At 37.1% G+C, this 15,035-nt stretch overlaps 1 protein-coding gene across 3 annotated transcripts in view; it reads right to left on the bottom strand.

The window, feature by feature from the left end:
- Positions 1-5,354: 5,354 nt before the first annotated feature.
- LOC149531377 (uncharacterized) overlaps positions 5,355-15,035 on the bottom strand; it is a 105,108-nt gene continuing 95,427 nt past the window's right edge. For all 3 annotated transcript variants that reach the window (XR_016358656.1, XM_089809625.1, XM_089809624.1), the window contains exon 7: positions 5,355-5,698. Coding sequence is in view for 2 of the 3 variants with exons in the window: in XM_089809625.1 (XP_089665751.1) it covers positions 5,407-5,698 (292 nt within the window). In the remaining variant the exon portion in view is untranslated. The remainder of the gene's footprint in view (positions 5,699-15,035) is intronic.

Here is a 15,035-nt window from a genome sequence, read left to right as displayed (position 1 = left end):
TGTTATGAACATTCCACCCAAGTTGTAACATTGCAAACATCAATGTAGAGAAATGTACAACATCCATTCTTGATAGACAACCAGCCTGTCGACACAATGCTTACTAAAACATTAGTGGCAACATCGGTGAACTAAAAAGATAGGAGCAAAACACAGATAGGACATACAATCTATGTTCCAAGCCACAATGCCATATTGTCAAACTCAGAGGAATGCAGAGCATTATTTGAGATAGTTGCTAGAGCACTTTTCTATAAACACATGCTTCAACAATCCTCAAAGATAAAAACACCTCATTTGTCAACAATGATATTCCACCATCCATCCTAATGTCGTGCTTCTAATCCTCATCTTAACAATGTCATAGTTCTAATCCTCATCTTAACAATGTTATTAGTGTAATCATCATCTTAACTCTAATTAATAACACATATCATTCCGACTATAATACTTCTAATTAGCAACAATCAGCATGTCACCAATAATACACAAACCATATGCATAGTCATCTATTGTCGACAACCTACCAATACCAAAGTATTAATACATCTAGTAAACATCTTACATCACTCCACAATTATGTCAACAAAGGGATAATGCAATTATTGATGACACATCTCATCTCACAATATCACAACAAATATTAGGAAGTTCTCAACACTATCACAATTACTCGTGACACTATTGCCTCTCATGATCTCACAATTGCAACAAGCAAAGGGTTAACAGTAATGACAACAATAGTTGCCAACTCAATTATGAAATGCAAAATCTAAAATGCATGGCTCTATAGTTGTTTAAGACTATCATGACATGTAGAAGAAATATTATCATAATAGGTTAAAACCACATCCTCCATATTCATAATGTAAGGGGTGTCAGAAGGTAGAACCTTACAAGATATGTACTCATCATCTTTACTATCTATATGAACATTAGAAGTCTTACATGGACAAATGACATAATGTACATCTAGTAAGGATTAATACTAATCAATTTCAAGAAGGAAAAGATGAAACATCATATACAACCTCCAAACAAGATGCATCATTACCCTTGATATTATGTGTTAAGCTGCCAAGGATAGAGGGTGATGTATAATAAAAAGAAGAAAACTACCATAAAAACAAAGTATAGGTGAACATATCAAACAAGAAGCAATAACTTAAAAAACGCATAAGGTGAGATTTTCCTAATGTAGGAACATAGATTAAAATTGTATATCACTAAGCATATCCAAGCCCTAATTAAGAAATGAAAGTAAAATGAATCAAACCCTAGAAAATCTGAAAATAAAAGATAAAATCATAATTACAATAGATCTCAACCTCCCTAAAACTAGCATAGTGCTAAAGTCAAGCACTAGGGAGTGTGAATATCATTAGGTTCACTAATGTAAAGGAAACCAACTTTCCTTTCATTATTGTGGGATAATAAAATAATGCAAGTAGATCAATCATAATTAAGCTATATACAACTAGGAATATAGATTGAATATGCCCTTTTGGAAATAAATGGAAGATATGCTAGAGACAAAAGGAATGATAAGTTGAACAATTGTTTTCAAAAGTACATGAGGGATACTTTGAAACAATGATGAAAAACAAAACTTGAACCAACATGGAAATCAATTGCCCAAATAATGGAAATATGCACTCTTTGTCCAAAAACCTCATAAGAAAAACAATATTAAAATTCACTCTAGGTCAAATTCATGTCCTACAAGATCCATCCCAATTACCATAGAAATGACTTGACACACAAAAGCGATTTATTCCTTACAAGAGTGAATCTACAAAGAACACATACAACCTACTACATCATTGATCTCTACTATGTTTTAACTATAAAGGACAACAAAATTTTAAAAATATCTTGGATAATTCATCAAATTGTAATTGCCATTTTCTACTAGGTCAAACCCGTTTGATTAGACCAACTTTATGGTCATAGGAATTATTAAAAATAATTATTCAATTATGCAAAAGTACTTGGATAGATTGATGCAAAAGTAAGAACATTTAGAGTTCTCAAAAGCAAGTGTTCCTAGATTGATTATCCTTCAGTGCTTAGATTATGTCAATGATAATCAATAACATTAGATGATAATATGTAAATTGAATGTCTTTGATTAATTGCACAAAATGTGTATTGATTCAACACATAACAACTAGTGGAATAGGCAAGAGGTATAGTTTTATTGTTTTAAAGACATTCAAATTTCAATTATTCCTATATATATTGCTTCACAGGGCAGATCCCTCCGAGACACGCTTATTCAGTATCCCAAGTTGTTTTGGCACATCATGTTCCCCAGGTGTAGCCAACCCCAGTCCACCCCCGACCTTCATCTCCTTGCTTCCCATATCACCACGTTGTATGACATCCCGGGTCAGCTCGCCCTCCTTCCCAGCCCGCTCCCCCATTGTCACTTATTCTCCACCTCCAGCATTTACGAGGCCATCAGAGTTATGAGATGCAGCAAGGCGGCTGATGAGGAGGGTTTTCAGGCAGAGCTCTTCAAACTCGATACCACGATCTTGGGCCCTTATCTCTCTATGCTCTTTAATAGAGTGGTTTGTTTTGGTTTTCTGGACTCTTGGTCGAGACACAATATTCACCCAATCCATAAGTCTGGGCTGACCTTTGATCCCTGAAACTATAGGACCATCATGATTGGGCATACATTTGCCAAACTTTATGCTACAGCTTTGAATACTATTTTACCCAGTGAGCTTGATAGGAGGAATTGCAGGGCTAAGGGTCAAGTAGGATTCAAGACAGACTACCAGACCATAGATCATATCTTTACACTGCGAGCTATTATCGAGGAGGCTCGACATGACTCGAAGAAAGTCTACTGTTGTTTTGTGGATTTTCGTAAGGCTTTTGATTCCATCCCCAGAGCAGCCCTTTTTCAGAGACTGAGAGATATTGGTATTTCTGAGATCTTATTAACGACTATTATGAGGTTATATGAGATTGTGATTGGTAGACTCAGGACCACAGAGGGCCTCTCTGATCCTATCCAGAACACCATTGGGGTGAAGCAGGGTTGCCCTCTCTCGCCCACCTTGTTCGAGATCTACATTGATGAACTTGAGGCTTTTCTTAGTGACTCCTCGCTTCCAGGTGATGGTTGTCATCTACACCAGGTATTGATCTCCATCCTTCTCTTTACTGATGATGTGGTTCTTCTTGCTTCCTCTCTTGAGGGTCTTCAGAGGCTTTTAGATAGACTTGCATCTTTTTGTGATATGAGACAGTTGGTTGTGAACCTTGAGAAGACTCGGGTTATGGTCTTCAACGGTCTGAAGACTTCACATCTCCATTTTCACTTCCAGGGTTGGGAAGTTGAGATTACATCATCTTACACATACCTTGGGGTTAAGTTTCCTGGATCTCGTTTCAGCTTGAGATCAACTATTCAGCCTTGGATCAATAAAGGGTTGGGTTCCCTTTCCATGCTCGAGAGACAGTGCTTCAAACACCACTTTCAGGATACATCGTCTAAGCTATCCCTCCTAGATTCCTTAGTAAGACCCACAGTGCTCTATGGTTCGGTGGTTTGGGGTCCTTCTCTTTTAGACTCGAATTGGGCCATGATCGAGCGTACCTAGATTATGCTCCTCCATCGGATTATCAAATGTCACAGTTCTACCCCCCACAGTATTATTTTGGCCGAGTTCGGTGCTCACCCATTTAGACTTGCAGCCATTTTTGACTTGATCTGGTTTCTCCATCGTCTTCGTGGCTTTGCTGACTCGAAGGAAGGCCAACACAGATACCCTTATTTAGCCTACTGCTCCTCAGTTGCTATTGCTGACATCGATCCTGCCACTAGAGCCCGCGGTTGGTATGCTCAAGCTACTATCCTACTGAGTTTAGTGGGGATCGACATTGATCATCTTCCTCCCTACCAGTTCTCATTGGATGCCCCTGCTCATCTACTCCCTTCTCGGCAGGAGTTGAACGGGCATGTCAGACTTGACATTTACAGGACGTATATCACACGGACCTGGGTGGATCCTCCAGGGGGACTACGTCCAAGGATGGCTTTCTATGCTTAGCACTTCTTAGTTATCCGAGATGGGATTATTGTACGCCCTGAGTACTTACATAGATACTGGACTCACGCCCTGCATATCTCCCTTGGCTCCTTTAGGGTGGGCTCACACAAACTGCGGATTCAGGTCGATCACCATATTGCTAGAGAGGATTGGGTGTGTACACTTTGTACCTTAGCAGAGGCAGAATTTAAAATTCATTTTCTTTTCAGATGCCCCATATACTACGAGATTAGAGGGAGATTTTACTGTCTGTTTAGAGATTGCAGATCCCTCTTGAATTTTTTCAGGTACACTGATCAGCGTTGCATTGCACTCTATCTTCACGAGTCCTTACAGCTTTGTGACCATACTTTACAGCTTTCATTTCCAAGGAGTCAAACCTAGGCACAACTTATTACAACCTTCTTCTCGCCCTTAAATCCAACTCAGGGTGTGAAGCGACCGTACAGTTTTCCTAACATGGGCTGTTCCAGATCGGTGAGACCCTGCAGGGGACCTTTTTGCCAGCGACACTCCTCTCATGGCACTCAGCTTCATCACAGGGCTTCTGGTAGCTGCACAGATCAATCACTGTTGGACTTTTTCCCTGTGAAGACGGATACCTAATCTTTTTCGTGATGTTTCTTGCTTTCTTCTTCTTTTGTTGTGCTTATTCTTTTTTGGACACCGTTTGGTGCTCCGTTTGTCTGCTTTTTCCTTGTTGTAAGCTTCCAGTCCCATAGACCCACGTTGTGGTCTTTTGTTGGACATTAATAAATTTATCTTATCTTATCTTATCTTATCTTATAACATGCAAACTAAGTCAATATAGCTTCAAATTTTAAAAAATTTGAAATTTGGCTCAATCAAGTATGGTGCAAGACTCATCCTACATGCCATTGGATTGACTACAGATAAGAAAGTAATATCAAGGAGGAGAATGAATAACTAAAACATGAAAAGTGACGATACACATACCTATGACAAATGTATTGGAATGCAAGCAATATGGACAAGATAAGATCAAATCTATGTAAATGAAGAAAAAGTGATAGATTGGAAATGAGTTTTACTCAAAAAAATACATATTTTGTTACTAAGTAATTATATTAAATCTTCCATCAAAATAGACCCCTAGCTAAATAGAATTCACATAGACAAAGTACGTTATAATCATCTATAATTAAAACATTTATTCTCTATTATGACTATGACGTAAAAGATCTACCAAAATTGTTTATAATTCAAATGTCACTTATTTTGGGTACTAACACTAATCTAACCTTAATATATCAAATCAAAAAATTGTACCATTGTAATATCTACTATAGATAAATAAAGATCAACAAAGTGAATATCAATCTTGTATTGGATTCTCGTTCCATCTAGAAATCATTTTTCCAAATACTACACCTCCACGGCCATAAATAGTGCTTAATGAATAATCGCTATGTTTTTCTCCCAGAAGCATATAGCGTGGTATAATTCTCCTATCTAGACTATAACTAAAATATTGAGGAAATTTAACAAGTTCCTTTGAGGATCGTTGCATGACTTCGATGAAAAACTTGTATTTGGGTTTTAGTACGTTGGATACAGACAAACCCAAAAGTGATGGTAGACGCCTCAGCATATCTGCAACTTCTTCCCTGGGTGTGTATGAAAAGAGTCAGAAAGATTCTAGAGAACTCGCATGATGTTAAGATGTTAACAAATTTAATTTATAAAAGAAATACAAGCAATTACAAAGATTTTCTGAAAACTAACACCTCTAGTTTTATGGGAAAGATATTTTATACAGGAATTTGTAAAGTCTATCTGATACGTTTGTTAAGAATAAGCTGAACATTCAGTGATCATCTAATTCTCAATTTAAAACTCCCAACACCATTTGCAGTCACATACATATGAGATCCACTAAATGTCTTAACAGAAATAGAAAACAATTTTAAGAGATTGTTAAAACTACAAAGAAATGTGCATCTAAACAAAAAGCTGGTAAATACTAGGACATTACTGGCAAGTAACGCTCTCTAGTACATCACATGAATTTAGATTTGTATAGTCGGGCCAGGGATGCGGATCTTTTTTAGCAGCAGCATGCCTATCGGTCGCCCCAGTGGGATGATTCATTCCGGCTAGCTACTCAGGTCCAGAGAACAGTGACCAGGCATCGAACGAATTCCATCCATTGGCCCTACAGGGCGAGGCACAGCCACTTGAAAGCATTGGACGTATCATATGGGGCCAGGCCAAGGTGGTGGAGATCCTGCATGCAGACTGCCTGAGCATGTGACTGAAAAGTGGAACTTAGGCAATCAATGCCGCTACTGTCCCTGCTACGACTGATAATGAAATCTATCAGGGCGGAGTGGGGGTGTTCATGGGGGAGGAATGTTGGATCTCGCTTTAAAACATTTATGTGGGCCATCTTCTTTCTCTCTTTCGGGAGCCCTGCAGAGCGGAAGGAACCCGCACATTTCATGAAGGTTACGGTTAGGGTGGGCGGCTTCAGGGATAGTTAGGGCCCCTACGAGCTCACTGGAGTCAATCCATCCATTCTGCCATTGGAATGTTCTTTCGAAAACCAAATTCTGTCCTCATTGAAAATAATTATAAATAAACTCCCTATGTAGATCTAATGATATTTCGAATTGCAATTATACAATTTCCTAGAATTTATATTGTAATGAGTTAATTGTTTTCCACACTAAACCTTACAACATATCACAAGAACATTCATGGGATGTGTTCCTGATAAGGATAATAAATTGTAAATAATAGAACTTTTTTAAATTAGTTTTTCAACGAGGATATCTTATTCATAGTTACAGTGCCATGCATGCTAGCATAACATTCCATATAAATCTAACAGAAAAATGTTAAGAGGCAATTTTGATTGGTCCTTTGGAATACTCGTAAAAATTACCATTTAGCAAATAATATGTTTTTGGGAATGCTACGAGGCAACAACTACACATGCCTATACTTTCTATCAACCATTTTTTTCCTGTTAGAAACAGTTCGTATCATAAAATAATTTGTGCATGTTGGACCTCACAAATTTGGAACATAAATAGGTCATATGCCATAAATTTTAAACTGGAATGGAATCTTTTAATGGGAAAATGGGATAAGGTATTTAACAATGAGAGGAAAGTTTGGATTTTTTTAAAATTTGCTTGTCATTTAGAGACATTCATTTAAAATGTTCTACTTTTTTGTTTTTGAATAGATAAAAAGGAAAATAAAAGTCCTTGGCCTTAACAAAAGCATAACAGAAGAAGTCAAAACAGCTGCAAGATGGAGACCACCAAAAACATCATTACAAACACAGACAACATTAACAGCATGCAGCACAACAAAGAATGCAACACCAAAACCAAAACCCAGAACAGCTGCAAAATTCTACAGAGGAGAAACAGTCCAGCATCTTAAGATTGAAGGCCACCTCCCTTTCCCTCAAAAAGCTAGCACAAAGCATACATGGGAGAATCCATGTATCTGTTAGAATCATGAACAGTCAGTTTCTTTCCCACGTTCCTTTTGATTCTGGTGAGCTCCCCTCAAGAATTCTCATGCTGGAAGCAATGTTCTCCAAACGTTGTTCATTTTGATCAAGGTTATTGGCCACTAATCCCTCCAGATCCCGAATCTTCTGTTTGAGCGAGGCCACCTTGTTTTGCATAATGCTCATTTTATGTTTGTAGTAGTTATTACAAGCATAATTGTTAGGTGAACATTACTAACCTTTTCTTCACCAACAACAATTGATCATCCTTCCTCAACTCTTGTTCCTTTCTCTACTCAAGCTTGTGCTTATAAAGGGGGCTCTCAATCTTATTTTTATCTTTTCTAGGATGGACCTCTTCTATTCTTTTCAGTTTTCACTATAACAGTAGTGACCATGTTTTTCTTCTCATTGCCATTATGATCCAGGGAATGTCTACTACTACACAAACTAACATCATCTAACATGATCTTCACAATTTCAAAAGACATGACTCATCTTCGTTTTCACTTGAGTCAACAAGGACTCCTTCACTGTGGGTGCAGTAAGCAACTAGTGGACAGCAATGCAGGAGGACTTTCTAGCAGCAATAGAGCTCTTGCTAACTTTCTTCACAAGTTCCTAGGTTTTAGGCTTATGAACAACCACATTACTCTTCTTTATGCTTTACCACCAAGACCAAGCCCAGATCAGAGGACAAGACAAGACTAGGGTTCATATCCAGACCTTTTAAAGAAGAGGGTTTTTCAGTGGCAGACCCCAGAGTAGACTTTGAACGATCCTCTTTACTCCTTTCCAATAGGGTTATGGCTTTTCTCATAAGCATGAAGACCACCAGTAGTAGTTGGAGAATTGTTGAGGCAATAATACTAATGGCAAAATATCAAACCCTAGTATAGTAACAGGCTTGCTTAGTTACACCTCATGTTTCAACAGAACTTTCAACCAAAGAGAAAACGTAATAATGAAAACTTTGACTGCAAACTATGTTGAAGGTAGGCACAACAAATGGACATGGTAGTTGTGAAATACTTGATTAAATACAAGCTAATGTCATTCCAAGAGGGTAGGGAGTTCCTCTCTTTAAAGCTATTTTTAATATTTGGTGAGTTGTTCTTTTCTGATCAACAATAAGGTGATATAAACTTTAATCAACAGTTCCACAGAGTTTCCTGACAGGGGACACAGGGATTGGTTTCAAGGATGGGGGACCCAGGGCCACAATTTGGGGATGATAAGAGGATGGCAGTGGGGTGGCAATAGGGCATCAGTGCAGGAGCCAATGCTAAAATACATATATTACTTGAAAAAGTACTCATAAAAATATGTATAAAAATTACAAATAAAACTTAGTATACTAGAATTAGATCAAAAGCACCAGGTCAAAGCCCTGCATGGGCTCAAAAATATGAAACCATCCTACCCCTATAGAAAATTTTCCAGAATTGCGGATTTAGTTTAATGCTTCCACAACAGGAGGGATCAACCTAGACTTGGCTGCCTCCCATGATAGCAACTTCAATAGTTTTTTGAATAATAGAGCTGACCAAAAGATGGAATGGAGATTAAGGTTCCAAGAAATTGCAATAATGAGGCCAATTGTCTGTTTGCAGGGAATGACAATCTTAAACAACCTGTCTCTGCCAACTTAGACCATCAAGCTACCACCACCATAAACTGCAAAACCCAAAATATAGTAAAACTCCTTTGGGCATTTCTTCCCTTTTTTTAAATCTTTTGGCAATACAATGTGAATGGAGTATGAAATTATGATTAACCAACAAGTCCATCGCCTCTTGATAGTGATAATTGATGACATAATTATGATGGTACATGGTGACCTTGAAATGTTCGTCAACCAACCATGACCACAATCTCATGATTAAGTGTTTATTAGCTGTTTGGGTCAAGAAGATTTTCCTAGTCATTGAGAAGTAGCAAATGCACATAATCTAGAAGCCCTCTGAATAATCTCCAGCATATTCAGCTCCTCAACCTTCTTCATCAGCAAGACCGTCTGCGACCATGCTGCCTTCTCCAAAAACATGCAACTATCTAGCATCAAAATATAAATTTCCAAATTCCAACCAGGTGTAGAGACGCCATTGATGCAATCTATGATTAATTTGGAGTATGTTCAGAATGACATTTCTTATACCAATAGAAGATGTGAGATGTAGAGCCCAGAAAACCACCATAGCCTCAGCTTGCTGATTGGTCCTAACCCCTAATTTCTACCCAAGCAAGCAATCAGCTATCCTATGTAATTTTCTGATGACTCCTCCCACACTAGCGATCCATGGGTTTCTTTGGAGCCCCATCAAAATCTAATTTAACCCAACTGGTAGGAGGAAGCAGCCATTTTGTGCTCAGAAATGCCAACAATGTGACTTCCCTCTGAACTCTCTAACATCTTATAATTTTGGACTCCTACAGAGGTCGATGGCATAGTATTTTAATAATAGAAAACTCCACATTTTCTGAAATAGCTATACAAATCAATATAAAGACCATTTCAACCCTAAGCAATTGTCTTTAAAAACTATGTTTCCCTCTCTTTTCAACCTCCCCAAGACACAATGTTCACTGTATTTTGGTTTAAGAAAGTTTTTGTATAACATGGGATAATAAAAGATCAAGAAATACAATTTTACAGAAGAAACTGTGATCCAATTGCTGAATAGTGAAAAATTCAATTGCCTGCTAAATATGTGTGTCCTGTATAATTGACACTGGACCAGAAAAGGCATTGATCATCTTTGTGAAGAAATGTGGGCATCACTATTTAAGCCATTGGCACATAGGAACCACTATTCTTTTAAAATTTTAACGAACTATATCTTTGTGAAGAAATGTGGTCGTCACCATTTGAGCCATTGGCACATAGGAACCACTATTCTTTTAATTTTTTAACGAACTATGTCCAATTATTCATCCCCTAGTAAAGCATCTCACCTTACCAATTTTACACAAATTGATGGAACATTTTCAGAAATTCAAATTTGCATGAGCAGCAGAGCTGCATCTTGGTATATCCAAGGTATTGACCTCAAATCCTAGATGATTTCCCTAGTTGGGTTGTAAATCAGGGACCATTCATTAGAACACAGCCCATCCAACAAGGAGAAAGCAGGCACATTTTATAAAAGGAGCATCCTGGTATGATTAATTGCAAAGGATGACTGGGTTCGACTAATCTCCTGACAATGCACATATTATAAATAAACCACCAGTTTTATTGTATTCATGGATACACAAGCTGTTTATCTGGGAAATGCGTTAGTTCATCCATGATTACTTATTTCAATAAAGATTTATGACTTGTCCAGTCATTACATTTAAGGATGTGTGTCAAGCTTACCTTGGCAATGGTGGCACCTCTTATACATGGGATTAATTAAAAGTGTCATCAATCCTGGAATGCCATGCAAACTCTACTTACTATTATTAGATGTATATATGGTTGAAAAAAAACTCAAACCTACAATATTACACAAATTATCAAATGACTAGGTGTAGGGCGTAATTATACAATGATGTAATTAAAAATATAGTTAGTTTGGGGTTGGGTAGGTTGGTAGCGAGGGGATGTGTCAATTGGTTCTAGGTTTTCTAACCAACCGATCTCTATTTTAGCGCATTGGAACTTGAATGATGTACCTGTTGTTTTTGGTAATCAATGATTCAATATAACATACTGGTTTCCCTCACCTACCTTGGTAAGTATGATATTGATATTAAATGCTTTGTTGATTCTTGTACATTTGAATGTATGCTTTATAATTCTGGTTAGCAGTCATTCTACACTAGGCAAAGCATATACTTCCATGAAGTTGGCTTGGCCATCTTTTTGAAACTCAAGTTATGGGGCAGTGAATTTAGAGAGTAGCTGTTATAAATAGTGTTAGGGGAGTTCAAAACATCTAAGAACTACAACTATGAAAGTTCACTAAATTGGCAGTCTACAATGTCAACATTTAATAGTATTATATACTAAGGGCCCAAATTAAGTCCACACATAAAAAAAATTAAGAGCAAACAAATAAATATAAGGAGATATCATAATCCTAACAATCATTGTACTTCATAACACAAACCTAAGATACCAGATTCCAAAAAAATTGATTTGTTCGGGAGTTCAAAATATTTAATTAGGATTTGAAAGGTCCAAACCAAATCAAATAAATTTGAACTGTCCAAAAAACTGGGATCCAGTCAGAGTTGGTAATTGACACAAACAGAGCACAATAAAGAATAATCACATCGCACAACAATGATCCTCCAAGACAGATCTGCAGTGTAGAGGATCTGTGGTGATAGGTGAGGGTGAACATAGCAGACCTACTAGTCCAATGTTCTCAGTCTTGATATAATTTGTCACACCACCTATGAAGGGGAAGGAGATCTAATCATGTATAATGACTAATAACTGCCATTAGAAGGAAAACCTTGATAGATTAAGAATTCTTGTTCAAGGTAAAGGTCTAACTAACATGGTACTTTCTCCAATGAGGGTCACTATTTAACAACTTAAAGGATACCAAGTCAAGGTACAACCCATCACTGGTACTCCTCTTTAAAAAAAAATTGACTTTGGAGCATAGAAGGAAAACTGTCATTACATAACATACACCTTTAATAACTTTAAGAATGACCAGTGCTAAAAGTCTCCACGAATGGCAATGATGATAGTAGAAGTCAATATGCATAACAAAGTCAACAGTGATGAAGATGCTCCTAACGCCAAAGTGTAAATTATCAACAAAACTACTCCACTCAAGGAAAAACGTGACTTAACCAATTGCTTTTTAGACAAGAGGGTCAAGGTTTCAACAAGTAATTCAGAAAGCCATGCTTAACAAGATGGTCTTCACATCAATACGTGTCTTCTATGATACCGGCATTCAAGAGAAGCACAGTAATAGACAAAGCTGTCAAGACTCGTTGAGAAGGGACTGACAAATTTCAGTCAAACCAATGTAACTCATGATATTCACATGCCAAGGGAACCCATCAACTGTATTGTTGAGTGGGTTAGAGATTAGGATAACTCAACCAATGGATTTGTTGTGACCTTTTCACACCATTGCCCCATAGCAAATGAGAACCCCCTCTTTTTGCTCGTAGCCATAAGGTTTTGGTAGTTGAGATGGCAATTCAAAGCTCACAAGAGTTGAGAAGTGGTTGAGTAATCAAGTTGTCGGGTTGCGAATACAAGTCAGAATGTTCAGACTAACATTCTTTTGGATCATGTTATAGTGGGTTGAGATAAAAATCATAAGTGCATTAATATTTTGGTTAGTCAAATAGTCTAAAAAAATATTATAAAGGCATATTTTATGCATAAGGGCTTTAAATTCCTTATAAAATTTGATCTTCCATACTTAATAATATAAAAAATCCTAGTCAAAATCATTCTTCCTTAATCAAATGCATAAAATCCAAATGGAAATAGAATTTTCCCACTTAAAAATGATGAAAATCCAGATGGGAATAGAATTTCCTCACTTAAAATGAATAAAATCCAGATGGAAACAGAACTTCCCCACTTAAAATGAATAAAATCAGGATGGATAGAGAATTTCCCCACAGAGAATGATGAATTTCTCCACTTGGTATGAGCTTGCTACTATCAAAATGGAGATCAATTTTCCCCAAATGGATAATTAAAGTGAAACAAGTTGGAATAGTTATGGGAATCAAATGGTCCCCTTTGTGGCTAAATCAAGGCAAAAACAAATTCAAAGTATAGGAGTACTACAATCATTATAGGGATAATTTTTCCATTGTGAATAAATAATTAAATTGAAATGGAAACTATACAAGTATCAAGTCTCCCCTTTTAATGATGATGATTAATGCATTTTAAAAAAAATTAAGCAACTTGATTATAATCCTTATAGAAGTTGATTTCCCTTAGTAGCATATAATGAAAATTAACAAATAGAAAAGGAAATAAATTAAATATAAGTTGCATGAGTTTCAAGATGGGATTTCTTATCCCACATTGGCTTTGTGAGGAAAACTCCAGCCCAAACCCCTTTAAAAGAAGCATCCAGCAGCAATAAGAGAATGAAAAACCAATGGAGGGTTAACTTTGAGCATCAAAAGAGGGTAAGAAGAAAAGCTAAGAGATGGTAAGGAAATCGTCCAAGACCAAGAAGGCTGAAAATCAAACCTTGGAAGTCAAGAGGAACACCAACTGTGATCAAGAAGTCTTAAATGTTGAGGTTGATGCTATAAAATCAGAGTTACTTTTAGCTTCTAAAGGAGTCGTCCACCAGGTAAGTTGGCAAAATATAAGTGCATTCAGATTTAATCTGAGAATTTCTCTATGGAAGCTAATTTTGCAATAAATTATTGGAATTTTTTCCCATTCACCAAATCATACCAAATCTGGTTGCACGGGTATTTGAGAGGCTTAATTTATGTTTCAAAACCATTTTGGAGATATCTAAGGGCCTGCAGGTATGAAGTCTGCAGACCAAAGTCTTGAAATTCCTCCATGAAGTTGATTTTGGCAAAACTTATAAGATATTTTGCATTAACCAAATCATGCAGAATCTTGTTCCAGGTTGTGTGTGAAGTAAAAATCTGAATCTCCAGACCTTTTTGGAGGCATCTAGAGGGCTGCAAGTAAGAATCCTGTAAACTTTCAAAAATCTGAAAATGCAAGAGTTCAGTTTTGTTTGGCAAAATTCATGTGAAATCCAAACTTCTTAATCCTCATTTACTATTGTTGCAGACCTTTTTAGAGGATTAAGTGCAAATTGTGAGACCATTTGTGAGCTGAAAATACATGTGTTTTCAGACTTAAATCTGAAATTTTCTAGGTAGAGGTTTGAAAGTGATTTAAATAAGTGATTCTTTATCGGCTAATTAGGGCCAAAGTCGGCCTGCCATGGGGTATGTGTTGTTGGTCCTAAGCGATTAGATTACTGAGAGGAGGGACAAATCAGACAACTTTTTTTCACCTTTCAAACTACTAACCGGTAATCGATCATAAAGTATCAAATGAATCATTCACACATTTGACACAAATATTTTGGTTATGCGGAAACCCAACTTGGATCAAAACTGCGGTGCAGATTAGCACTCACAAATAATTTGCACTCTTTTGAAGTATGTCATGTTAGGAGTTTACAAAGACACAATTAAGTGCCACCCTATTAGGGGATTTACCTCTAGCCCTGTTAAGAGCTTTACCTTGTTAGGAGTAGCCTTGTTAAAGGACTTCAAACACTAGTTAAAGTGCTCCCCTATTAAAGGATTTACAATAAGGACCTATTAAAATCCACTTGGTTAAGGGATTTCACCTGTTGTAACTGTTAGGGAACAACAGAAAGATTGATCTACAAAATAGCTCTACCTGTGCCCGATCAAATCCACTTAAGCTCTCTAACTCTTCTCCACTCACTTATCTTCTCTCTAGCTGAACCGCACCTTCCACTTCTTCACACACAAACTGGACCATA

The sequence above is a fragment of the Cupressus sempervirens genome, chromosome 11 (assembly GCF_028749045.1).
Source record: "Cupressus sempervirens isolate cs-2001-9-10 chromosome 11, ASM2874904v1, whole genome shotgun sequence".
Lineage (NCBI taxonomy): Eukaryota > Viridiplantae > Streptophyta > Pinopsida > Cupressales > Cupressaceae > Cupressus > Cupressus sempervirens.
The sequence above is the reverse complement of the archived record's forward strand: the minus strand, read 5'-3'. Positions and strand labels throughout refer to the sequence as shown.